The following is a 27,998-nucleotide window of genomic DNA, read 5'->3' on the forward strand; positions in this document are numbered from 1 at the left end:
ACACTGCACGTTTGAAGGTTGAATTGCACATTGTGAAACGTATGTGTATATGAAAAGAAATACACAGTAGTCAGTTAAAGCAGAGATTTATATTATAATTATACAATTTATATAAAACAGACCAAATGTACCTGACAAACAGCCTTCAGCCTTAACTACTGCAATTTGAACTGGCATTAACCACTGGCACTCAACGAGCAGATTGTCAAGACTGGCATCGCCCTCTCTGGCATAATACTGGCAAACCCTCCAATCCTCTCACATCATTTTATTTTGTCAAATAATAGCAAATTTTCTCTCTTTACTTATTTAAACAATGGTGTACCTTTTAAGAAAGAGATTTCGCATTACAGAACTAGTCCCTGCTTTACATGGACACATATGTACAAAAAAAAGGAAATGACTTCATTTAGTTAGACTTATTGCACACATACGCAGAGGCACACACGTTTCAGACAAAGGTGACGTGTTCCTGCAGAGATGGGCCGACCAATCAGCAGCGGAAAGGCTGGGGTGAAAGGAGGCTTGAAGAGGCAGTTGGGTAAACCATACACCCCTGTGGGACGCCCCCTCCAGCAGTACCTACTTGCCCTTTTCGCTGTCTGAGCAGGGACCCATCTCCTCAGGACCTTGCGTCTCTCACATGGAAACAGAAAACTCACATACACACTAGAAATATCTACAAAACGAACGAATGCTTTAAAAATGCACAAATTAAAAACAGTACAAAGAGGTGACACAAGGCACTAGACAGGTTTGAGAGTGACTGGCACGTCGCTGGTCAAATGGTGACAGACAGGCAAGGGGCTAGACACTGACAGACAAGATAGGAAGGGAGGAGTTAGTGGTCCCACAATGGACCTCCATTACACATTAAGTGCTTGAAGATTTGTACCATAATGTAACAGTTAATAAATACCATGCAGGACTGGAGCTTGTGAGCTTGCCCTGCATTGACCAAAGTGGGCCTTCACATCCACTACAGCCCATAACCTACAGTACGAGGCACTGAACCACATGGACACTGACACAGGGTACGTGTCATAGGTGTGTGCTGTCAGGATTTGATGAACTTACGAATGGTCCTGACTGTGAACACACAGGGGCCATACTCCAGGTAAACAGGGGCTCTTGAGTATGGTCCCACGGTCAACAAAATGGAAGTAATCTTGGTGCTTCGTTACCACTGGCCTTTGGGTAAGGGGTTTCGAAGTGTAGGTAGGGCTTCTGCGGTCTTCTCTCTCTTAAGCTAGACGGTTTTAGTAACGAGAGGTCAGCATCAGCTGGGTGAGCTCTCTGTACTCTAGGGGGAGAGCTCTGTGAGGCAGTGACAATGATAATACTGTATGAGGAGTGCTCAACACTGTGTGTGTGTGTGTGTGTGTGTGTGTGTGTACGTGTGTGTGTATGTGCGTGTAAGGCAAGAAAGGTAGCCCCTGGCTTCTGCTGAGAAAGAACTCTTTGGACCCCTGGGATATACAGACCGCACCTGAATGCATCTGTGTCCGTCTCTGACCTTTCACAACACTGCTAATGTCCGACACCGCAATCCTGACCTTACCTAGATTACATCATGTGACCTAAGACCAGAGGTCATTCAGACCTGCCACATGAGCACCTTGGTCTAGGGAGGTCCATAGTGTGTGATGTTACTGGGGTAGCAGTTCAATAATCCATAATCCAACTATCTGTTGCATTCACAATCATTCTGGAGAATTAGAGAAGGTAGCTTTGACAATGTGGCTTGTTTGGTCAAAATACAATGGCACCTGAACATTTTTTTTCTTCAAAATTTCAAAATTATTCTTAAAAACAAAATTCAGGGCTGTAGTCAGACAAGCTATTTCTGCAGCTTGCTAACCATTTTGAGCCCCTGGGCACAAGAGACTATTATTTGGCAGCTTTGGCAGAAGAGCTGGGGGCACGTTAGCATGCTAGGACTGCAACAGGACCACAAAGCAACCAGGCATATGACATTCAGTGTGAGGCCAAAGAAACGCACATTTCCGGTCCTGTTTTGGTCAGAGCACCAAGAAAATAAAATGAGGAAATGAAATAAAATCAACCCACCCGCTTCATGAAAAAAAGAGAGAGAGAGAGAAAGAAAAAAAAAATCACTGATCTCACATCCACACTGTCCCCAGTCCGGAGGGGAAGAAACACCTTATTCTTGAGCCAGAAACGGCGCGTCGTTCCTGTTCCGGGGCGGGGTTCAGCTCGGCGCAGTGTGGGACCGAGCGGTCATTCCTCCGCAAGTCCAGGAAGGACAGGGGGACATCCGGTGTGTGTGGGTCTGTCTCCATCATACTTGTCATATGCAGTGTCTGTGTGAAATATGCGTCCATATACATACTGCTATGGGCTTTGTGCTTATAAACATCCACAGGGCTGTCACAGGCAGCCTGCAGTCGGACCTGTATATAACCGTATATACACGTACATTTTAAACTTTAAAAAGATCATTCTTTAGTTTATAAGATTATGTATCTTTCTGTGGTCCCCGGGTCAGGAAAAAAAGCATTAAAATTGACATTTAACAAGTCAAAAATGTTAATGGTCAATGTACCAAAATCGGCCCACAGATTACTATGAGGTTGTTGCCCTGCACTGTATCGCAAGGTGCTATATACAAATCCACATATGCCCGGCATTGCTTTAAGTGAATAGCTTTGTGAGTGTGTGGGTGTGTGTGCGTGTGTGTGTGTGTGTAAGTGTGTGTGTGTGTGAGGGTGTGGGTAGAACATCCAGCAGGGGTCAGAAGGTCTCGGAGTCGGAGTCGTTCTCAGTGGTGCCCTCGCTGGGAGTCCCTGAGGGGACCCTGAGGGTGCGAGCCTCCCTGGAGCCCTTCCCTGGCCGCGGGGGCGTCTTCAGGAAGGAGCCAGGGGAGGGCGCTCCGGAGCTGCAAGGGGAGCAGAAAGGCATCATGGTAGCCAGAATGAGAGCCAGGCAGTCAGCCACCTCTCTGCTAGGAGCACAAGCCAGAGCAGGGGTGAGACCTGGGGAAGAGAGAGACAGACAGACAGAGAGAGAGAGAGAGAGAGACAGAAAAAAGAGAGAGAAAGGAGAGAGAAAGAAAAAGGGGCAGGGGACCGTGCCAGAGAGGGGAGGGGTGGGAGAGAGCAGCATTCCATTAGTACACAGCCAGCCAAGACAGCCGGGACACTGGGGGGGGGGGGGGGGGGGGGCAAGAGGTACAAGGATGTGAAAGTGGACGGACGAGACTGGAGGAAGTAACAGTGGAAGGCAGGGGTACACACAGCTGGGTGAAGAAGAGGGAAGAGGCACAAACGAAGATGCCACGCCCACTGCTGCATCTCCTTGCCAAGTAGCATACAGACAGGCAGGGACACGCGGCCTCTGTAAGCACAGACACAGTTCTCAGTTTGGGAGAGGCTTACCGTTCTCATCCAGCACCTGGACACTAGCCCCCCGGGACAGCAGCTCCTGCACCACCTGCTTCAGACCGCTCCGAGCTGCCAGGTGGAGGGGCCTGCGGGAGGGAGGAGTGAATCACACAAAAACAATCCGAAAAATATGTTTTTATAATTATAGTTTTTCAGTCTCTATTTTTACTCCTGTGTTTTTAAAACAAAACCTGTCAACCTAGATGATTACAGTTACAATCGCAAGCCACAGAGGGTACTTAAAGTTACTGTCCTGAGCCAAAACAAATCTGAATGCATTGGACCGCTGCTCACACCACACTGACGGACACTCACGTCTGGAGGGCCGTGTTAGTGGCGCTGATGAGGGCGGGGTCTGTCAGCTTCTCCAGGATGATAAGGGCACAGTCCTCTTTCCTCTGGGAGAGAGAGAGAGAGGGATCCACATGGTGAAAGGGGTACAGACAGCAAGCATAAAGAAACATTAAGGAAGGAGTAAAGGTGAAGGAGGAGTTTTGTACTGTAATAGAGAGGTTAGAAGATGGAGAGGATCTCTATAGATTTTACTTGCAGGTGTGCTCTGATGAATTATATACAGTCTTGTCAAAGATACAGCAGTTGCAAATTGCAGCTCCATGCCAACTGAAAACCGCAGGTATGTAACACCGCAGGTAAAAAAAATATCCCTATCTTCAGCGTTAAACTTTGAGGAGGGAGCTGAGGCTATATTTCTGACTTCCAATTCTTTGTCAACATTTGACATCAAGCCACCCCATACTAACAGAGACATTTATCTTAAACAAAACATTAAAATTCTTAAAATATTTTTTTCTTGGTGCCACTAGAGTTTTCTCCAAACAAACTCTGGACTGAGCTGAAGGATGGAGTCGTTCAGTATAGACGAATGGAAAACAATGCTGTTTTCTTCCCCCAAATGGATAAGTTATAGTTTCATGGAAACAAAATTTAATATAAATCAAATCCCACCAAGCCTAATTATACACTGCACTGTAGTGACTGCACACATGAGCAATGTGGGGCGGGTGCTCCCCCGTGTGGTCACTCACATTACTGCAGGCCAAATGTAGGGCAGTGTTGCCGTTCTGGTCAGTCAGACTCAGGTCTGCATTCGCGCTGCGCACCAGCACCTCTGTAGGGGGAAGAAAAGGATGACAAAAATGTATTTCCCCCTGTTTGCTCTTAGATCAGTCCAGTAAAAACAAGAGTTCACAGCACACAAAGAGCTCATACCTACAGCACCGGCGCTGCCCCGCTCCGCCCCCATCATCAGTACACTGCGTCCCGATTGGTCGACAGCATCTACTGGTGCATCATGGGCAAGAAGGAGCTGGAGGCAGTCCACGTGGCCAGAGAAGGCAGCTGCATGAAGAGGAGTCCTGAGGGAGAGAGAGACAGAGAGAGCAATAAGTCAGTGAAGCACCTCTCCAACAAATACGCACTGCAGAAAGTATTTGTGTGTTTTTTATGTTATGTGAAGATAATTTGGTATATTTGTCATGCCTTGATTCACATCTGTGAAATGAAATGCATGCCCTGTTCTGTGTGTTGAGCTTTCCAGAGAGCTCAGTCCTATTGCAAAGCGCACAGCACCACAAAAAATTTCAAGAAAATAGAATGTCAAAGTTTGACTCGGTCTCATACAAAGACCAGGTGAAGGAGAAGAATGTCCAGAGCCAAAACCGAACAGAGACAGGCAGTGAGTGTGCAGATGTTTCAGGAGTGGGTGGGGGGGCACAGTACCACTCAAACTAAAGCTGCAGTGGCAGGGGGAGAAGCTCATCCGTGAGTCACGTACCTGTCCTTAGCATCGCGGCAGTTGACGATGTCAGGGCCTAGGGCCTCCAGCAGCAGTGATGCACAGGACTCGTGGTCATTCACGCTGAGGGCCAGAGGGACATGGACAATCAACGATGGGGTCAGAGGTCACCGCTCTCCTCCCTTCAAGCCCTTTGCTCATATGTTGTGGTGGTCAGCCAGGGAAACTGATATTCCTTGCACGTTTGTCTGACTGGTACTCGCATACATGAGTACTGGCATGCCATACTGTGCATTGCCTTGTTGTGGATGGCACTGGTCTGTTCTCTTGGGGACACTGATGTGCAGGTTTGGAGAGAAACAAAGGAAGAGAGGGACTCACACAGCGCAGTGCAGCGGGGTGAAGGGGTTCCCCTCAAATGAGCGGCAGACCCTCTGTTCCAGCAACACCTCAACACAACCCTCCTGACCTGGAAACACACACACACACACATACTGTCATATACAGGGCCCTATAGACACGCACACTTCATTATTCATAGCGAAATACATGTGACCGGGTCATACTGATAGACACACACACACTCACACACTCACACACTCACACACTCACATAAAACGTTTTGAAAAGGACACCATACACCGACAGTCACTTAACACTCCAACAGGACTAACGCACACATATACACAAATGTAAGAAAAGCACAATAAACACAACACATGGATCAAAGACAGAAAAGTGGTGAGGAGTGAGCTGGAGATTTGACTTGACAGACAGGGTATACAGGGTCATTTTTACTGACCATTGTAGCAGGCCCAGTGCAGCGGGGTGTACCCCCGGTTGTCCCGGAGGGGCGGGGCGGGTGGCTCGGCGAAGGCAATGTTCAGCAGCTCGCTCAGCCAGGAGGCGTGGCCCCGCGCAGCTGCCAGGTGCAAAGGGGTGCGGCCCCTGGAGTCCCCGAGCAACACCGAGGCCTCCTGCTCCAGCAGACACTGCACACTCTCCTCCTGACCACACAGCAGCTGCACACACACAGAGAACTGACCACCACTGCCACTGACCACACAGCAACTGACCACCACTGCTACCGACCACACAGCAACTGACCATCACTGCTACTGACCACACAGCAGGTGACCATCACTGCTACTGACCACACAGCAGGTGACCATTACTGCTACTGACCACATAGCAACTGACTACCACTGCCACTGACCACACAGCAACTGACCATCACTGCTACTGACCACACAGCAACTGACCATCACTGCTACTGACCACACAGCAGGTGACCATTACTACTGACCAGACAAAAAATGGAAAAGGAGATCTGATCATCACTGCTACAGACTGCACAGCAAATGACCATCAATGCAACAGGCCGCACAGCAACTGACCATACTACTGTTGACCACACACAGACTAAGGAGAGGGTGAACTCCCCACTCACGCAAATGCAGAGTAGCCAAACGCAGAACACTCACCCCCAGGTGCAGAGCAGTCAGGCCCTGGTTGTCGGCCATATCCACACTGGCCTCCCTCTCCAGCAGCACAGACACGGCATCCACATGCCCCCCAGCCACCGCCAGCATCAGAGGAGTCCTGGAGCAGAGCAGTGTTCATATCAGTCAGAACAGAGAGTGTCTGTATCAATCTGAACAGGAGGAGCAGTGTACATATTGGTCAGAACAGAGTGTGTGTGTGTAACAGTCAGAACAGAGTGTGTGTAACAGTCAGAACAGGCAGTGCATGTGTATCAATCTAACCATGAGGAGCAGTGTTTGTATCGGTCAGAACAGGACCAACAGGAACAGAGTGGAGAGAGTGTAGTGCAAGTCTGAAGGAGACTGGGGGGGTAATGAATGTCCTTTCACCCAAATAAGTAAAAATGTTTATTTGTTCACGTTGTCTTTCGTATGGCACCTTAGGTGAACTGGCATGATTGAAAATTTGAGTTCCCTGTGAGAACATGGAGGAGGACTACAAAAGGGGAGAGGGGAAGGAGGGGCCAGGCACTCACTGTCCCTGAGAATCCGTGACATCCACCAGGTCTGCACTGTCAGAGTCATCCAGCAGGAGGCGCAAGCAGGATGTGTGTCCATTCATCACTAGAAAAAAAAGAGAGAAATTGTTGGGAAAACCAATGAGCAGAGTGCTGTCAGAGACACATCCATCATCTACCCCCGGCACGCCGAGTGGCCTACCTGCGAGGTGCACAGGTGTGCGCCCACGAGCCGTGTCTCGACTCCTGGGAGACGCCCCCTGGCTCAGCAGGGTGTGGACGCAGTCAGTGTGGCCCCTAAGGGCCGCCAGGGCCAGCGGAGTGCGCCCTCCCTCGTCCCCCTGGTCCACCTCTCTCTCTCCCTGCAGGAGCACCTCCAGTGCCTGGGCGTGGCCATGATATGCCTGAGGGGCGGGCAAGACGGTTTACTCCACATATTCAACACTTGCACTTCACATCACTCTTCCACAGCCCAAACGCAACGCTTCACCCTAATACTAATGTACATTGTAGTATTCTTGTATTTAAGTTCAAGCACCTGTAACACTGAAGAAGTCATGTCCCATATAATAGGTTAACTTGTGGTAGTACTTAAATGGTGTTGTGCTCAAACTCACTGGTCTGATACTGTTGCTCATTTAACTTGGATGGATACACGTCTGTTCTCTTCTGCAGAAGTTTGCTCTGGATAAGAGCGCCTGCTAAATGAATGCAATGTATAACAGTTCATGACAGACGGATGGAACGTATCATGTTGGAACGTGTTTTTGTACACCACAGTTAACTAATTTAGGCTCAACAAATATCCTATTTCATACTTTAGTATCACAAAAAGCATATTTCTGGCCTATTATTTTTTGACTGAAATAAACCCAACAACCAAAAAACCGACACCACGCCGAGCCTGACATGCATTTAGATTTAATTTGTCCACCACAGCCATTTCAAAGAAAATCATAATAAAAATGTGTTTATTACTATTATAATGATTATTAGCAATTTATTTGATAGGAATGTCTGTTTGGTCTATGTATCCAAGGAGTAGGGCTTGTCAGCAAAAGGTTGCCAGTTTGATTCCCTGGTAGGGCATTGCTGTTGTACCATAGAGCAAGATACTTAACCAAAATGACTTCTGTAAACACCTACCTGTAAATACCTGTATAAATGATTAAGAAATCATCAACGGTTCCAAATCTATACCCAGACAGTGCTGACCCCAAAGGTGCCCCCTAGTGTGAGGACCAGCTGGGCTTGTGAGGGGTATGAAAGCTCTACCATCTACTACCAAACTACCATCTACTATATTCCTATATTCTTCAGTCTGCACTGACTGAGGTGGACACTAAATGGACACCCGGCTCTGCTGTGCACACTGACACCGGCCCCCTCCCTCACCGCAAGGTGGAGCGGACTCCTGGTGCTGGGAGAGCCCGGGTCCTCCATCTGAGTCTCGTCTCGGTCCAGAAGCTGAAACGGAACCGGAGAGCCCGCTGTGAGAATGCGCAGCCCACGCGCTGCGGTTAGCTTTCCAGCTGGACCGTCCCGGCCCTCCGCAAGCCACAGAAACTCTGTACCACACGCCTTAAGCAGGCAGGCAGGCAGGCAGGCTCCATTCAACAGAAAACAACTGCTCAATACAGCAGTGACTGTGCAGGAATCCGCTTTGCACCTGTCTCTTGAAGGATATTGCTTGTATCTACTGGATTCCCCTGAAAGTGTTGTATCCTGTTAAACATGCAGGAAATATTTAATATTAAACTCCATCTGGGCTCAATACACAGTCATGCATACAAGAAAATTTAACCGGGCAGGTTTTCGGCACGAAACTGGCTTTGCCCTACCCTGTGTGATATTTGGAGTACTGAACACTTGTGTGTAACATACTAACACAGAATCCTTAGACAAGACAGCGAGAGACAGTCCAGCCTAAGGAAGATCTAATGAGTTTAATCTTAAAGACATTCCATTTGGTTGTTTAGAAATATTTAAGTATGTTTCATATCAAAAGAGTACTTCCAGATATTCAAATTCCTCTTGTGCCTTTGTTGCCAGTATATGCAAAAACCCTAACTACAGTACTCTGTAATTTAAAATGTTTCACATAAATCAAACTAAATAATAGTTTTGTATATTTTCATGAAATACATTTAACTGATATTCCATACCCAAAGATGCTGGCATTTTTTTGGTCAGAAAAGGATGCCACTGAGTAAGAAATCAGGTCAGTCATTACAGAGTTTAACGAATATGTTGGCCTGGAGTAGATGGATCTGTCGACTCAAGTACATAAAATCTCCTCAGTAAGTTCAAGAAGGCCTACAGGGTGTAGTACCAGATTCTACCAGCAGGTGGTTCAAACTGGTTGAAATCTTTGCTTCCCTGGATCACCTGATGTCAGTCACAGTTTCACATTTTGTGCATTTCCCCAGCTCCACCCTGCATTTACGTTTGCCTTGATGTGTGTGTGTGCATTTCATTCTCACCAACTCCAGGCAGTGTCTGTGACCATAGGCAGCAGCGTAGTGGATGGCACTATAGCCTTGCTTGTCCTTCAGGGAGGATGTAGCCCCACTCTGTAACAGGAACTCCAGGCACCTGGACACACACATAACCATGCACAGAAAGAAGTGCACACACACACACAGACACACACACACACACACACATATACACACATATACACACACATTGAGAGAGAGAAGCGTACACAGACGCATGTTTGCAAACAGACAAAACCATTCATAAAAAACACCCACAGTCACATTTGCATGGGCAGAGACAGAAACACAGGGACAGACACGGAGAGGGAAAAACACAGAGGCAGGGGGTTTCAGCAAAGCCTGTCATTCGAGGATGAAACTGTGCATGAGAGCGTGTGTGACTGAGCGCTCACAGCAGTGTGCGTGTGTGTGTGCGTGCACACATGAGACACAGGCAGCCTCGGCACTCCACACGGGGTTAGCACATGGTCAGCATGCGGGTGCTGCGCGCATCCATCACGGCAGAGCTCGACGTGTGACCCGATGTGAGTAAGTGCTACATCTAACACGCACAGCATTACAGACTCCGAAAAAGCACAGCCCAGCTCAACGCTCATTCGCCATGGGAGCGAGCAAACCCTGGCTCTGTGATAACAGGTAGGTACGTTTATTATGCGGACAAACCGGGGACTGCATCCACACAAGAACAGTAGTACCTGGGTAATAAGCATTATGGGGACATCAAGTGTACTGTGCTACATAAACGATTTCACTTGAACATATTTACTTGTTCTACTAGCACTTATCTACTTATTATTTACTATGACTGACATATTTTTACTTATCTTTTATCTTTTCTGGCCAACCAGTCAAACCTGGTCATGCAGCGCTTCTAATATTGTTCACTCCTTATGGATTTTTGCTTGTGTTGTACTCTGCCTCACTTGTAAGTTGCTTTGGATAAAAGCGTCTGCCAACTGAATAAATGTAAACATAAATGTATTTACTATGACGTACACATTTTACTGTACTGCCAAGCACTGCCCTTGCAGTCTATAAGGGAGGCTACTTAAAGGGAAATGGGAGGAAAGAGGATTGTTTCTGTCCGTTACAGGAAATGTGTCAGCCCAAAAGCAGCGCGGGCGACACAGCGCACTAGAGGAGCTGCTTGTACTAGCACATGAGCTGCTGATGTTACAGGCAGACGGACGGACAGACAGACAGACGTGAGATTGCGGTGGGGGGGTGTGTTAGTGCAGTGCGGGCTCAGGGCGGGAGTTTGGGGTCGGGGGCCCCCCCTCTCCCCGGCTGACTCACAGTGCCGCCTCCTTCTCCCTCTCCGCTTGCACTCCCTCGCTCTCCGGCTCCAGGGCCACGCGCCGCCTTCGGACCAACCACAACACACACACACACACACACACTCAGGACACGCGCCGCCTTCTGATGTCACACTGCAGCGCTGGCCACACGCTCACCTGACTTCCATACTAGAGGCCCTATAGGAAATTAACTTCTGAGGTGGGGCCTCATACAACTGGCTCAACCTATAGCCACTGTACAGCAGCATAAACTTAAGGCAACTGGGTAGGCTGCACCAAGGGCAGCTTCACTGTCTGACTCATTCAGTTCTGACAACCCTCACTCAATAAAGGGCCTCAGATTCAGGGCATGAAGGGCCATTCGCTGCTTTTCATTCCCAAGCAATTATTCAATCACCGGCTCTCTCAAATTCCCATTCACAGTCCACTGCACTTTGTGGGCAAGATGTTTCTTGGCAAATGTAGACGGAAAATGATTAACTGTACTATCACTTGATTAAAGTCACATAATAACTACCCTCAAGTAATTTGGTTCCAATCCTCCAATGGCTTAGTCAACGTAATTATTCCGGTAACTGGCTATGTTAATTACTATCCAGACTTCAAATATTTTGTATGACATACACTTCTTGGCTTAAAAGTTTTAATTGGTCATTTGTAAACACTTCATGCTTCTTAGGAGAGTAACTGACCTCATTTTCATTGATTGAAAGTTTCAGTGCCTGAAAGTGAAGGCTGTCACCAAAACCACAGGTTCAAACAGGACAAAGGCGTGCTTTGGTCAATCTTACATTCAGCAAAGCGGAATTAGCTTCGCGGTGGTCAACAAAAACTAAAGGTATATGGTGACACCCTCAAAGTATGACAATCCGCCGCTGATCATTTGCCTTACCAGCAGAGATGACCTATTACCACACCTTCTGCTCAGTGTTCTGCATTTGAACGTTTTTTTCTCAAATAGCGCGCTTGAGAGCGCCATCTTTCAAACGGCACCTGCAGCACGGGCTCGGGTCCGATGACAGAGCCCGGGCCCGTGCCGGTTCTGCTGGCTTGGCATCTTTCACACCCCTTTCCGCAGTCTAAAATAGCAAGGGAGCGTGAGGGAGGCTGGAGCACCATGCGCACCCGAGTCCCCGGGGGATTCCAGCTGTCCGGATCCTGTCTAGCCGGCACAATTCTACACCGCTGCTCAGCACAAATGCACGCGAACATCTGCTGAACAACTGCATCCCTCTGCCTGCTTAGTCAGAGAAATGCTTTTAGCTATCTTACATTTCAGATACTATAAGCTTACACCACTAGATATTCCAGGTTATGTTCAATAGCAGCCACACCCAGAATGCAAATCTGCCACCATTTGGTTAGTGCCAAGTGCAGTGCCACATGGACTCCATATCTATATCTGTATCTTGGAACACAGTTACTATTAAGAGGCAGCTGTCTGATGACTGATAGGGCATAAAAATCCAACCAGATCTTGAATGCCCTCTATTACCTTATACTGAACCCATTCACCTAAAGTAACCATTATGTCTATGGCCATCACCAGTAGGTGAAGCATTACTGCCCTTTTGCATTGAGTTCACTAGCACACAGGACACAAAGGAAATGCTACTACTGCGAATGAGAAGGGTGTCGACGGTCCCCTCATCTATGTAAGCTTGGAATCAAAGACCCCGTGCCCTCTCTTCCTGAGGTATGTCTAGACAGAACTGATACAGTTTTTACTCTGTATCTGTGCATGATTACTACTATCCTTTTACAACGTGCAAATATCCTAACAGAAGCGGGCTCTGATAAACCGTTGTGACCTCACCGACATGACCCTGAAATGAGTGACTCCGCAGGTTTCCTGCGTGAGGAGATGCCAGAGTCATGGAATGCAAACAATTCTGAGTGCTCAAGTAGAAACTCTGATGGCTGCATCTGCCTTAAATCAGTAGCTAGATTAAACGAGATTAGTGGGAGCGGAGCACACGGTCATCAGCTCCATTCTCTACGCCAGCCACCTGCTCCAAGCATTCAGTCACCTTTGTTCTGCCTATCTGACCATCTGCTCATCATCAAATTCACTGTAGACAGAAATCTCTCTCTGACTCTTCAAGAAAACTGGATAAACCACTTACTATCGTTTTCATTTTGTCACTGCATGACAAGCCTACCACTGACGTGGCTTTCATACTTAAACTGCTCGTACAAAAATGACTGTGTGGGGTTTACCAACTTTTTCCAGGACACCTCTCCCCCTCATTTCATATCTTATTTCTGAGCTTGTGAGCAATAAACATACTGATTACAGAAGTAAAAATTGCCTCATGTTGCATTTGCATTTCAGATGTTATCAGGGTGTCCTCTCTGTAAGCACTCTGTCAGAGGCACTTAGAGGTGAGATTGTGTGGTCTGCACAGGGGGTCCTGCCTCACCTCCTGTCCAGATCCGAGGCAGCAGCGTAGTGCAGGGCAGTGCGCCCCCACTGGTCAGTGGCATTAATGCAGGTCCCGCACGACACCAGCGTCTCCAAGCATTGATAATGGCGGCTGGCAGCAGCATAGTGTAGAGGGGTCCTGTGGATGGACGGACACACACACACACACATTGACTCATATACTCATATGGAGCTGGAGTGGGTCCACACTTTGAGTCAGTGCACTTAGAGGAAGTACTCCCAACCACACACACCTACACAGGGCCACTGCAGGCCTAACAGAAATAGAACCTGACGCAAATGCACACCCGCATTTTGCCTGCGATACGGACCATGTTTCCTGGAGTGTCACTCACACAGTGCACAATTTAACACACACACCACTCCCCTTCACTGCCATCTATCGCTCCCTCTCACCTGCTCCTCCCTCTGCCCACCCTCAGCCACACCTGCGCTCACCTCCTGCCACCCCAGGTCACACCTGCCCGCCCCAGGCCTGCCTCTCGGCCTCACCTGCCACAGTTGTCCCTCCGATTGTGGTCAGCTCCACCGCTGAGAAGCAGCTTCACACATTCTACATTACTGTGAGAGAAAGAGAGCGAGAGGAGAGAGAGGTGAGCGGAAAGGTGCTAAGAATGACATCAGTTTGAACTATTAGCTCAAGGTCTGATTGCTGAGAGGTATCCCACACAGAGCACACTATTCAAGCCTTCTGAAAACCTGAAGTGTTTTGTCCAGGCAAATTCACAATGAAAACGATTATCAGTAGGCTTCGTAACTGACCAAAAAAGTTCCTCCCAAAACAGTAACAGGTAAGACAGGTGAGGGATAGACAGGTAACGGACAGACGGACACGTGGACTCACCCTCCCGCGGCAGCGGCGTGCAGGCAGGTCCTCCCGAAGCTGTCGGGGGTGTCGATCTGGAAGCCTGCAGACAGGACCAAGTCGTTACTGAGGGAGCACATAACGCTATACTTCCGTCCTGGGGGGAGGGCGGACGCAGGGAAGAGGAGGAGGAGGAGGAGGAGGAAGGCCCACACACAGACAGGCAGAGCAGGACAGCCAGAACGCAGGAACACAGACGGACGCAGGACAGAGGAGAGAGGTGGAGAAAGGAGACAGGTGTTAGTGCGGAAAAAAACCCCACAGAGATACAGGCAGGCAGAAAGAAAGAGAGACTGATGGACGTGAAGGCATTCCAGGGTGCTGTCCACACTAAAAAGCCCAGATTCAACATGGATGGCTGCTGAGATCCATGCAGGTAAGTAGAAGCATACTGAACTCTTAAGACAGCCATCCTGGCAAGGTGATGACACATTCAAGTCTCAAAGACGACAAATAAACATGAATGAACTGTATTTCAGAATGTTTCTTAATCATTTATTTTGGTGTAAAAACACCATAAGAAGTTTGCATTTGTAAACTGCTCAAGTCCAAAGTGGCCATTGGCATTGTGAGGCTAGAAACTAGTTATGAGAATCAACATGTTGCTGTTGCTGTTTTCACGTTAACATTGCACTGTTAGCATAAGTTGTGACAACAATCAAACCCCCAGATCACTCAGCTGTGTCCTGGTGAAGCTCCTCTGAATACAGAAAGTTGGCATTGAAGGATTAAAAATGTACCCATCCTCCCAGAGCCCCTCCCACTGACCCTCCCACCTCCCAGCTCAGTCTGTCCCCTGTTACCTGAGGAGAGCAGCTTTCGGCAGCAGTCTGCATGGGCATTCAGGGCAGCCAGGTGCAGGGGGAACATCCCATGTACCCCTCGCCTGTAAGGGGCATCGGGGGTAGTGGAGGGGAAAAGAGAAGTAAGGAGGAGTGGTTAGGGTGAAGGTGGAGGAGGGGCTGAATTTTGAGCATCACATTTGCCATGGAGATTGCTTTCACTCTTGTCTTTGAGTGCACAGTGTTTTTCGCTTGCCAGTGCCTGATTTCAGATTGTAACTGAAGCTAACTAAAGAAATGCCATCTGCAGCAACACCCTGTTGAGCACATTGCCGAAATAATCACAGTATCTGGCAATGCAGAGCAATTCAGAAACTGGCTTCAGATTCACAGGCATGTCCACAATTATAAAAAGCTAGTGTCTCAAAAGCCGGTTGTATCGATGAAAACAAATGCTGAGTTCTGCCAGCCCTAATTATACAAGAAAAAACATACCAAATGTTGGTATCGGCATGTAAGTAAAGGACAAATACAGACAGACAGGCAGAGAGACAAACGGACCTGGTGCAGTCAGCTCCACTGGTGATGAGAGTGTTGATAAGCAGCTCATGACCATAGCGGGCAGCGATGTGGAGAGGAGTGTTACCATCCTTATCCACACTGTCTATCTCCCCACCTAGACATGCAAATACATTATCACACACCGTCTGACTCCATACCACCTACAGCACATTGTACTCACATTGCAGCTTCCCAGTTATCATTAAGGACTGTACATACCATCCCACCTTATAACATACTTATAACATACTTTCCACCTCCTCAAATGCAGTATATACACACATATCACAGTTTCTAGGAAACACACACACACACACAGCAAACTCTCTACCCAAACTATACATACACAAGAGCACAGACGAGTTTCTATGAAGGTCTGCATGTGCATGTGTGTGTGGGTAACACAAAGGGACTGCATAATTGCATACCAAACGGGAGAGTGAATTAAGGGGTAGATCTGGGGCTGGGTCCATCTAAGCATCTGGCACATTCCTGCCCTCCACACCCTGGCATTCCACTGTGAGCATGCCACTCCCTGAACTCCCATCCTTGCCACATCTCTGTGCTACTGTCTTTCTCTCAGGTTGCTGTCCCTCACTCTCTGATTCCACTGTGGGTAAGCCATTCCCCATACTCCCATCACTGGCCCATCACTGTATTACTCTCCCTCTCACACATACACATACACATACACAAACAGACACACACACACACAAACACACACAAACACACACACACACAGAACAAAAATTTGAGATGCAAGGACTACACTTGTGCACTCTCAGTAAACCACCTGGCTCAGATATACAGTCATCACTGAGGGACAGGTGTTGACTCATGACATTGGTCTTCTTGTTTCTGTCAGCTACCTTGTATGGGCTTATAAGTCAGCATCACAATCAAAACCTCCACAAAGGTCGGCTGTTATGAGACAGCTGTTCCGCTACTCAGACCTTGGCTTGCACACACTTCTGCACTCTGACACACACGGAGCCAGCGGGCTCACCATTCTGGATGAGAGTCTGGGAGCGAGTGAAGCGCCCATGGACCGCAGTCATGTGAAGAGGGCTTTTCCCGTCGCGACTCTGAGGAAAAGACAGAGGGAAGGAGATGCTCAGTATCACCTAAACTTGTATTGTACATAAGGCTTGGCTGTTGATATTAGTTTAAAGACAGAGAGGAGTACAGCTGACCGAGAGAGACATCAGATCACAGCAGATAAACAGATTTACAGTACTGACATATACATATTATAACAGATAGGCAATATCACAATATGTTATTTTTAATGGAAGACCAGCTTAATATTATGTAAGGACCACAAGACTTTGTCAGAGTTGAAAAACCAAAATAATGAGACGGAGACAGACAGAAACAAGTGGAAAAGGAAGAGGAAATTTCTGACAGAGACAGCTTCAGATACACAGACCCAGAGCAGAGACAGGCAGCACAGAGACAGAGAGAGAGAGAGAGACAGGCAGTCAGAGGCAGATGGCTGTGCCGTCGGCCCACCTGCACGTTGACGTCGGCCCCGTTGTTGACCAGAAACTCGAGGCAGAGGGCGCCATGGGTGGAGGCAGCGGCGAAGTGCAGGGGGGTGAAGCCCTTGTTGTTGGGCTGGCTGACGTTGGCCCCATAGTCGATCAGCTCGCTCACCACCGCGTCCTGCCCGTTGAAACAGGCCACGTGGAGGGCCGTGTTTCCAAAGGCGTTGGCCTCATCAATCTTCATGTGCATACATACACACACACACACACAAACAAACAAACACAAACAAACACACACATACACACACATACACACACAGATACACACAGATACACAGACAAAGAATACGTCAGTGCTGCTGAGTCCTCTGCGCCGCGTCATGTCTAACAACACCCCCTAGCCATATTCATAATATACCGCGTGCCATAATGCTGTAGAACGTCAACATGCATCATATATATTGCAGTGTGTCAATACATATCAGAGTAAAAGAGGAGGGTTACTGTGACGGTCTCAGTACCTCTACTGACAGATTGAGGAGGTGCTTGACCACGGCTATCTGCCCGTTGGAGGCAGCGGCGTGGAGGGGAGTGTACCCGCGCTTGTCCTTGCAGCTGATCTCCGCACCCTGGCTCACCAGCAGACACACCACGTCCAGGTGACCTGCAGGGGGAGACGCGAGGGAGATCAAAACATCCTCCTCTTCTCAATCCCCAATAAAAACCAGGGTCCCCAAACCCTATGAAGAGCGGAGCACCCTCAAACATCCAGCTGGATGCAAACGCACCGCTGAACTCCCTCTCAGAACAAACGTCAAAAGTCAAAAGCAGCTTTGTTAGCATACCAAACAATTCTGTGTAATAGTTTACACAATGAAACATATGCAGGGTTATTTATAAGGTACTCCCTGTGTCTTAAATGTACCCGCTTCAATTTTTATACAAACAAGAAAACTGACAACATCTATAAAAATGTCACAGTGCGCCTTAGGGGTCCATTTTAATGTCACACAGCACCTCAACAAAGAGGCTAATTTAAGAGCTACTATGAATAGTAGTATACAAAAACTGTCCGCTTTGTTGATTTCTAACCTGCTTCCTTTGAACAGTTGAGACGGTACATTTTGGACAACCAATATTAATGCCATGTGAATAAATCCTGATAAACATTTACAATTACATTATTGTCATTCAGCAGATGCTCTCATCCAGAGTGACTTATGTAGGTTACAATCCGTTTATGCAGCTGGATATTCACCCAGGCAATTTCGGGTTAAATACCTCACCCAAGGGTACAGCAGCAGTGTGAGACTCAAACCAACAACCTTTTGGTTATGAGACCCACTCCTTACCATTATGCTACACTGCTACCAAATGCATTACTGAGGAATGACATATAATCATATCTTATGCGATATTTCAAAATGTGGCAAGATGAGATCATGTCAGATCTCTGTCTCACCCATGTACGCTGCCCAGTGCAGAGCACGGCCATCCTTCTTGTCGAAGGCGTTGATGTTGGCCCCCTGGGCCAGGAGCAGGTTGACCATCTGGGAAGGAGAGAAACAGAGGGAGTCAAAGCACATGGTCACCTGTGAGTCAGTGTGGTTCAATGTCTGCGAGTCACTCTGTGCATCTGAGTCAGTGCAGACCCATGTTTGTATGTGAGGCTGTGTGAAGTGTAAGTGTCACTGTATTAGTAGTATGATGTCCCTACGCGAGTGTATCTGAGAGTCTCACTGTATCAGTGAATGATAAGGTTGTCAGTGTGATTATGTGTGAGGCAGGCTGCCGTACCTCGGTGTGCCCCTTGAGGGCAGCGTGGTGCAGGGCGGTGCGACCCCCCCGGTCGGACACGTTGACGCTGCTCAGCAGCGGGATGATGACCTCAGCGCAGCGCAGAGCCTTGTTGGCGGCCGCCACGTGCAGGGGGGTCTGCCAGTTCTTGTCCCGCGCGTTCACGTCGGCCGAGTGGCGGATCAGCACCCGGACCGCCTCCTGTGACACGGAGAACGCACGCGTGTGACACAGGAAATGCATGCATGAATCACCAGAAACACACGAGACACTGGAAACGCACGAGACACAGGAAATGCATACATGAGACACAGCAAATACACGCAAGAGACACAGGACACACACACACCTACACATACATGAATACGCTGAACACATGTAGAAGCTAACTACTTCACATACTTTTCTCCCACACATATTAGCAATGCACTAACCGTTTCAACCGCTCCTACTTTATTACCACTTAATAACATCAGCACAGAAATGAATATACATGCAGAGGCTAATATGAGGTGTTGCACATGTAAAATATCTTAAAAATATCTATCACAAAACTGTTTTAGAGTATAGTGTGTGTGAGTACAGGAGACCATGGAGCCTGTCAGTTTATATCAGTGTGAGTACAGGGGAGTCTCAGTGTGTGCCTGTATGTATGAAGGTACTTCACGCTGCCTGCCAGTGTGAGTGTCAGTGTGTATCAGTGCATGTGTCTGAAAATCTCAGAGATTCACAGGGCTCTGGCGACACGGGTGCAAACAGTCGTGCCACAGCAAGCGCCTGCTGGAGTGTGCAATGGTGAATCTCAGCCGGTCTCAGTGTGTGCCGGCGTATAGTGGCCAGTGTGTCAGCGAACGTCAGAGTGAGCAGGTATGGGCTAGCGTGTCCCTGCGGGTGTGTGCTTGTGTGTGTGTGTGTGCGTGTGGATGCCGCCCACCTCGCTGCGAGATGCCACGGCCCGGTGGAGAGGAGTCAGCCACATGCTGTCTTTGGCATTGACACGAGCCCCTACGGAGAGAGAGGCTGCGTGTCATTAGAGGGAAAGCAAGAGAGAGACAATTCCACTGCACTGTAACACGGCTCAAACCTCCTCACTACAGGGGGGACTTATTACAGTCCTGCTAAGGGGATCCCGCTCCAAACCTCTCAGGGCAGGGGCAGTCAATTCCAGTCTGTGAGGGCCCCCACTCCCGCTGGTATCAGAGCTCCTTTTGAACTTGTAACTGACTTGCACCTGGAGCAGCAGGTGAGGTGACTTCCTACCCGACGTGAATATAAAACAGCTGAGACAGAACCAGCAGAGCCGAAACTGCACTTTCTTGGTTTAGACGGTACGCAGCGATGATACTGACCATGCCTAACAGGGGGGGAAAGAGAGAGAGAGAGAGAGAGGGAGAGAGGGTGAGACGGAGGGAAGGACAGTACCAGAGAGGATGAGTAACTCTGTGATCTCAGCATCGCCGAGGAAAGCCGCAGCATGAAGAGGGGTGCGCTTCTCTGCATCCTAAAATGGAGAAAGGGGAGAGAGGGAGGGAGGTGGAGCCACAGTGAGTCACCAATGGGCACAGACGTACAGCAGCCCACAAAAGAATGACAGAACTATCATGCCTCAGGAAGAAAAAAACTGAACACTGGGGCACTCTGATGTAATAAACCATGGAAAAATTTTCAAAAACATTGTGTATGACATTATAGCCCATTCACTGACAGTTTTCATAAATCAGCCAAAGGTGTGAACAGAATCAGTGATAATGAAAATTATTATTAAAGTAAGATGGGTTTGGCAATTTGCACAGGAATGTAACCCAGTTAAATAGAACTGAGACAGAACAAAAGAGGAGGTACACACAGCAAATAAGACAGAGCGAGAGATGGAATGAGGCTTGTCTGATCTCACTGTGTGCCAAGACTGGGCCATGCTATTCAGTGCCTCTTATACTATTCTTTGCATACCACTGCACATCGCCCGGGATAAGGCTTCCGTTCTGCTTCTGCTGAGCAAATAACAAGTGATGGCGCCCGTCTGAACACTGAGCACGTGCAAGAGGCAGAGACAGCAAGTTCTGATGGGATTGGCTGGAGGGTTTCTAAGGGGTCAACATGTTGATGACTAGGCTAGCTGGCTGGCGCACCCTGAAATCAGTGCGCTGGCCACAGATGTCCAGAAAAACAAGGTCCAGTTCCTTTTTTTGTCCCCTCTAAACGGTTGCCTTTTCAGCAAAGTGGGACTATCCTGTTGCTGGTGTGACACTGGCCTCACCATGAGAGGGACGGCCAACTGCACAAGAAAACTTGTCTGCGGGAGATGAGAGGGGTACAAAGCCTCAGGGCGTCTTCGTTTTAGCGATGACGCAAATGCAGCGTCGAGCTGACACTGCCTTTACCAGCCCCCACACTGCGATTAGCGATTAGCAGTTAGCGAGCGCAGGGAAGCCTGGGGGGTGAGAGTGAAGGGAATGGCTGTGCTGGGCAGTGAGGGGTGAGTGGGGGGGAGTAGGGGGAGGCGCAGTCTCACCAGGGCATTGATGTCCTCGGACTTGTAGATGAGCATGCGGATCTCCTCGGGGTCTCCGTGGAAGATGGCCTGTATGAGTGGAGGCTGTGGAGCCAGAGGGCAGTCAGGAATGCAGTGGCCATGTGCAAATACTCCTGTATTACACTGAAACCCACCCCTAAACACCCCCAAAAACGCTGTTTACAAAGGGGAGCTAGTGATTCACACAATCGTCCACTGCACAGAGATCTGCACTAAATCGAACTTTCAGGAAAGAAGATTAGTAATTAATTCTAATTTTACTGTTTCAATTCCAACTATTTCATCAGGGACCCCTTGTAGGAACAGTGTTCAATAAGACCAGGACTGTCTGGCCCTCAACCACTGAATTAGAAACTGTAGCAGGTGAACCTTTCTCTCAGGCGATACCCGATAGAGTCGACACCGTCTCGTCTTTCAGGAGATAATCAATAGCAGGACCCATGTCTCAGTCGATAGGAATATGAATGAATTCCTCTCCCTCTGACTATCAGCACAGCAGGCTGTCTGTCACTATCAGCTTCCCCAGCACTCCAAATCCCTGCATCCTGTCCACGGCCACTGACCAAAAAAAAAAAATCACACACATTAAAAACAAGTCACACCCCAGCCCTCTAATGCAGGCATGATAACGGTGCCTCGCGGAACCACTGCTGACATTACCAGAAGATGGCACAGTGGAATATATTTATAGATCACTGTAGTATCTGAAACAGCCTGGTGCAATTCACCTTCTTCCTGTCGCCTGGGAGACCAGCTGAATCACGCCTTGGTGAATTATTGAGGACTGAAGGAAGATCTATTGACATCCGAGTCAAACAGAAACATCATTCACACAATTGATTGTAAAAAAAGGTATCATCAGTTCCTATAACAAAAGGTTTTGGTAGAAATGCCATTCATTGAGGAAGTTGCAGACAATGGGCGATTCTGTAGTGCAGCGATAAAAACCTGTCTCTGATCAACACAATGTCTACCTAACCAGCCTGATATGCCTCCATTTAATGGCCCAGACAGACCTGCAATCAAGATCAGACCGTATCAGGTGTCAGTGCATCAGTTATAACACAGAATCAGGAACTTCTAGACCGAACTCAGCAGAGAGCACACAGGAAACCACCATTTTTAGAGGCTAACGAGATTTGGGTGCTAGCATGGTCAGCATTTCCAATTTGTAGTCTCAGGGTGTGAAGGCACTGGATACCCCACATGGCTGATGCAACAAAAGACAGATATTCATCACCTCTACAGCAGACTGATGGACTCTCCCCACCCCCTGCCTCTCTTCCTTCCTTTCTCAGAAATGACAGAGGAAGCTCAGACTACGCTTTCACTTCCGCTCAAAGGCACAGCACACACAAGCTCACTCATTCATACACACACACACACACACACACACACACACACACACACACATACAAGCTCACTCATTCATACACACACACACACGCACACACACACACACACACACACACACAAGCTCACTCATCCTTACACATACACACAAACACGAAAGCATACACACAAGGACACATTCATCCATACACACACACGGGCGCACGCACAAGCACATACACCCATACATACACACAAATACAGAGGCAGAAACACGCACATACACACACAGTCACATGCACAAAAATGGGCTGACTACACGCTTCTTAAATGCAGAATCACTATATCCTCTTAAAGCCAACCCCCAAACAAAACACACACACACACACACTGTCACCCAGCAAAGAGCAATGACTCATATCATAGTCTGAGTCGGTCTCTCCCTCTCAGGTGGATACAGTGAGAATGTGCTCAGGAATAATGATTGTTTGTGACACCCATCTTTGGTCAGTGAGGGTCCAGAGGCAGAAAGGTAGGTGCTACCTCACCCCCGCCCTTCCTCTGTGATCAAACCAGCCATATAGGCATGTGTGTGGCAGTCAATTATGGAAGCTGGCAGGAATTTTCTGCTGGAAGTGAGAGGTATAGGAGCTTTTAAGATGAGGCTGCCTGAATTTTCTCTCACTCACACATCGATAATAAACTTCCCCTCTGCTGGGGGAGGAAGTCCCATGAAACCAGACTTCTTTTGCAATATGGATCCTATGGGAGGGGGGGTGGAATGAAACACACACAGCCGCAACACAGTGGCGAAACAAGCACATGCCGTAGTGACGCTGTTGCAATCTTACAGAAATACAGCGGCCTAGCTGGGAGGGCCACACAAGTGATTACAATGTCTACCACACAATCCCTCCTTTCAGACACATGCGCACACACACCAGATATACAATATACATATACAGGCAAACACACAGACGTGCACACACCATCATAAACAGAGATACTGACATACAGGCATGAACATGCACGCACGCACTCACGCGCAAACACACACACACACAGAAAAGAGCTGGCTGAAGCCCCCGACAATGCTTGTGTCAGCGCGATGACAGCATCATGGCGACGAGGAGGCAGTGGCACGGGGAAGAGTGGGGGCGAGGACGTGGCCCCTTCTCAAATGAGGACATTCCCAACTCCACACTACTCCTCACTGACAAACAAGCCCTTCAAACACAGAGCCCATTGTTAACACACACAACACTCTCCCTCCTCCCTGCTCTCCCACTCCCGACAGCCAATCACTGCGTCACAAACTCCCCTTTCACCCAATGGGGAAGAGGCACCCTACTGTGGAGCCAACTAGCACAGAGTAAGTCCCACCCCCTTAGTGGCATCCAATCACTGGCTTCCTCAGAGGCCAATGAAGTCCTTCACATTCCAACAACATTTTACAAGGTGCTCCCCCCTTCCTCTTCCTCCCTCTCTGGTCTTTCTGGCTTGTGTTCAGTGACTTCTTCCATCAGATAATCACTGTTTTCATTCCTCAGACACGCAAAAATCTAACATACTGCTATTCCGGTCTATTCCGCTTGGTTTCCGAAGTGTGTGCTTGCCTATTACAGTCCCCCTGTAAGCCAGGTGCAGTGCTGTGGGCTTGAGGAACTGCTCAGATGTGCAGCTCTCCACCCCCACAGCTTGGAAATAAGAAGCTGCTGATGTGCTACTATAAATGAATTGGAAAATTTAAATCCAGTTGCGCGTGACTATGTTTTCCTCAGAGTCACAGAGACAGAGACTGTGTGTGTGTGTGTGTGTGTGTGTGTGTGTGTGTGTGTGTGTGTGTGTGTGTGTGTGTGTGTGTGTGTGTGTTCAAGGTTCTCCCAGTGACGTAGTGCAATCTCAACACAGGAAATCTGACGTTAAAAATAAAGAGTAAAAAACAGGAAGGATACATACATCATGGAGACACACACACCCTGTCTCTTTCTGTGCCTGTGAACATTGTGAGTTAAGTGCCCAAAGCGAGTGGGGGAGAGAGAGAGAAAGACTCTGTGTGTGTGTGTGTGTGTGTGTGTGTGTGTGTGTGTGTGTGTGTGTGTGTGTGTGTGTGTGTGTGTGTGCATGTGTGTGTGTGTGTGTGTGTGTGTGCATGTGTGTGCATGTGCGTGTGTGTATGAGAGCGAGAGAAAGGAGAGGGACAGCTAGAGAGAGAGCAAAAGAGAGAGAGCAAGAGAGACGTCAAGACCCAACAACTTCCTGTGCCTTTCCTCTCTGGCACACTGCACCGAGCTATCACGGCGAACTTTACCCTTGCACAAACACACACGGGTGTGCGCTCTTCTCCTGCACAGACACACACCCACGGACGCCCCGCTTCCTCACTGTGACACAGGAGTGCAATCGCGCACGACTGTGCATGTCATGCATGGCACGCAGATTCGCAGGCACAGATAGGAGTACAGACAACGTTCTGTATCTGCACAGTCTGCATGGTCTGCTCAACTGATATGCTGATAAACAAATCCCAACTGTAGCTGTTCGTCTTTCTCTCTCACACATGCACTGCCTTACTACACCCAATATGTTTTCTCACGCTCCCTGAACCTCCGAGACATGTTTCGTTTCCTGTGACTGCTGTCTCTTTTGCCATGATCCCCTTAACCCCTCCTCTGCTGGGGACCTGAATCAACATCAACATCAGTGAATGATGACCAAAAAAACAGAAAACAAAACAAAACCAAACAGGCCTCTTTGCTTCCTTAAGGCCAGAGACAGGCTACACACATGCTGCTTTGTCTGTGTTGCGCTGAGAGACATGCATACGCACACAGGAAACAAAAGACAGCTGAAACAGGGAAGGACAAACTAGGAAGAAAGAGATGGACGGACAGATGAGGACAGCGAGGATGGAGGAGAGGAAATGGGTGGTGTTCTGTTAAACACTGATCCAAGATCAACTGACCCACACAAAGACTCTTCCCAGCTATCTTGTGGGAAAAAAACTAAAACTTATCTAGGATCAATGCTATCTACATACACTGCAGGTGATGAGAGCAGAGGATTAGTCTGTTCATAATTACTCTGTCTCTTTTCTCCAGGGCAACTGTGTAGAACCCAGGACCATCAGTCGTGGGTACGATTTAGAGACATGGGCCCCAAAAAATACATGTTAAGGGGTTATACGGTGCTCTAACACAGTTGAGTTCGGACGTGGAGGGAAGACAAAATGATTTTAAAATCAAGCAGTGTCATATCTGAATGAGTAAGGTATAGTAGAGTTTAAATCTGTTCGCTCGGTTTCGCTTCGGTGTAAGCAGTTTTTTGACAGGGAGGAAGAGCGCAGGAAGTTGTTCAAGTTTCGGCCGCCTGCACCCCCACCGCTCCCCTTTCCCTTCGCGCTCGCCTGCAGCCGCTGCAGGCACAATTTCTAAAATTAATATTTATCTACAAGCCAATCTTTCAGTCTAAATAATAAAATAACAAACAATTCAGCTCTACAGTTCTAGGGAGACTGGCCATCCGTTAACTACAATGTGGAAGTGTACACATTTCATCTTAATAAAACGGTTCTTCTGTGCAGTAAAAACGACGCCAGAAGAACTTGGCGTTCACCTCAGCTACGAGCATCCCGTTTTATGTTGTGGACACGGTCTGCTTGTGCTACTTCAGTCTTTCGTGGTCCACTGGTGAATAACAGACATTTTTTTCTTAACTTCTAAACGCTAGCTAGCTGACTTGCTAAAAAATTAAGGAAGAGAGACAAAAGAGGAACTTGTCTTAACAATGAGAGCCAAGAGCAAGCTGTCTAATTCAGAACATTAATAAAATGTCATGGAAATATGAAGCATACAACACATGCCAGCTTCAAGTATGACGCCACTGCGATAATTAGCTAGCAAGTTAGTGCTAATAGTTATAGGCTTCAAGATGAGAGAATGTCAGAGTTAGACACAGAAACGCTGACAGGAAATCCAAGGTGAAAACAGAACGAGAGTCGGGTGCACAGAGACGGAAATAGAGAGAAGGCTTTAACAGACGAGGCAGTAACCCGGAATCCGCTGTCCTAATTTTAAAACAGTGCACAGAACAAAGCGCACAACTAAAAATACAACAAAAAACACCGCTGCTTATGCTCGCAACACAACCTTTGCAAAAAAAGCAGACGTCATGCAGCAGTTTGCGAAATCCAATACCTCGAATAACGGACCACAACTGTGCAGCGGCTACCAAAAAAACAATTTCTTGTAGCAGGCGAGCCTACCTAGTTGGTGGAATGATTTTTTTTTCTTGTCATTTATATAACGCACTGAAGAATCACAGACGTCCCCCGTCACCCCTAAAATGCACTCTTGATTTCAATGTGTAGCTACGTAATATCTACATAGTCTGAGACATTAGACTAGCTAGCTAACCGATAAAATTAGCTAGCGGGCTAGTTTGTAGCAAATGTCTTACCTGGTCGACGAGTTTGAGAACAGCCATATCGCGGTCAGCTTAAATAGCACATCCAAGCTCCGGGGTCTTATCACGCAGAATTAAAAAAATAATAATAATATTGGTGCTTGCTATCGAGCCAATTTGTGTATTAAAATCCTTGATTCTTGGCGTATGCAATTAAAATTCTTCTGCAATATGTATTCTGCATCGAGAGTTCGCTTTTTTGTGCTGATGCGACGCAGATATTCTCAGGGCCCGGGCTGTATCCTCAGCCTTAGCCGGGTCTACAGACGCTATCTGCGGCAAGCGAGAACCGCGGTAGCCGCTGCCACGCTGCGCCGAGCGGGGAGGGAGGAGGGGAGGGAGGGAACGCTGCTCCGGCTGGTGTAAACACTCCGCATCTACAGCAGTCTCACCCGGAGTCCCTCTCACTCTGCCATACACTCGCTCAGCGACACACTCCCTCCACTCTCTCAGCCCGTTCGGTCCTTCCTGTGTTTGTGCGCGTATTGAGTGCAAAGACTCGCAGTTGCGGATCGTACAGGAAGTTCATGCCTCTCTCCTTGTCCTCCACTCAGCTGCACAGCCTCCCAGAGAGTCATCGCCGACTATCAGCCCCGCTGACACCCAGAGCGCCCACACATTGCTGCCCTCCCGTGGCCATATGGTCAAACAGCACCAACATGGTTTTGAAGTCTGAGGCAGACACCACCTATTATAGTAGCTGACGATCTCCGATCAGATGTCAAATTATTGTTCGTAAGAGAATACTACACACCCGAGTATGTAATTCT

At 48.1% G+C, this 27,998-nt stretch overlaps 1 protein-coding gene across 2 annotated transcripts; it reads right to left on the reverse strand.

The window, feature by feature from the left end:
• Positions 1 to 165: 165 nt before the first annotated feature.
• On the reverse strand, positions 166 to 27,807 carry ankrd44 (ankyrin repeat domain 44). Of its 2 annotated transcripts, none has more exons than XM_036544869.1 (28): positions 27,223 to 27,807; positions 21,412 to 21,495; positions 20,322 to 20,400; positions 19,834 to 19,904; positions 18,900 to 19,100; positions 18,565 to 18,652; positions 17,624 to 17,766; positions 17,128 to 17,340; positions 16,622 to 16,700; positions 15,616 to 15,730; positions 15,076 to 15,158; positions 14,252 to 14,315; positions 13,900 to 13,968; positions 13,385 to 13,525; positions 10,960 to 11,025; positions 9,646 to 9,757; positions 8,558 to 8,629; positions 7,365 to 7,566; positions 7,181 to 7,268; positions 6,645 to 6,762; positions 5,963 to 6,182; positions 5,542 to 5,629; positions 5,200 to 5,283; positions 4,635 to 4,780; positions 4,451 to 4,533; positions 3,720 to 3,802; positions 3,399 to 3,490; positions 166 to 2,996 (listed from the first exon to the last, which is right to left on the reverse strand). In XM_036544869.1, the coding sequence occupies exons 1-28, from the start codon at positions 27,247 to 27,249 to the stop codon at positions 2,755 to 2,757; spliced, it is 3,153 nt and encodes a 1,050-aa protein (XP_036400762.1). In that variant the 5' UTR covers positions 27,250 to 27,807; the 3' UTR covers positions 166 to 2,754. The 2 variants fall into 2 exon arrangements, with proteins under 2 accessions (XP_036400762.1, XP_036400761.1); XM_036544868.1 differs by having other exon boundaries at positions 14,252 to 14,369.
• Positions 27,808 to 27,998: the final 191 nt, after the last annotated feature.

Source organism: Megalops cyprinoides, chromosome 14 (genome assembly GCF_013368585.1).
Source record: "Megalops cyprinoides isolate fMegCyp1 chromosome 14, fMegCyp1.pri, whole genome shotgun sequence".
Lineage (NCBI taxonomy): Eukaryota > Metazoa > Chordata > Actinopteri > Elopiformes > Megalopidae > Megalops > Megalops cyprinoides.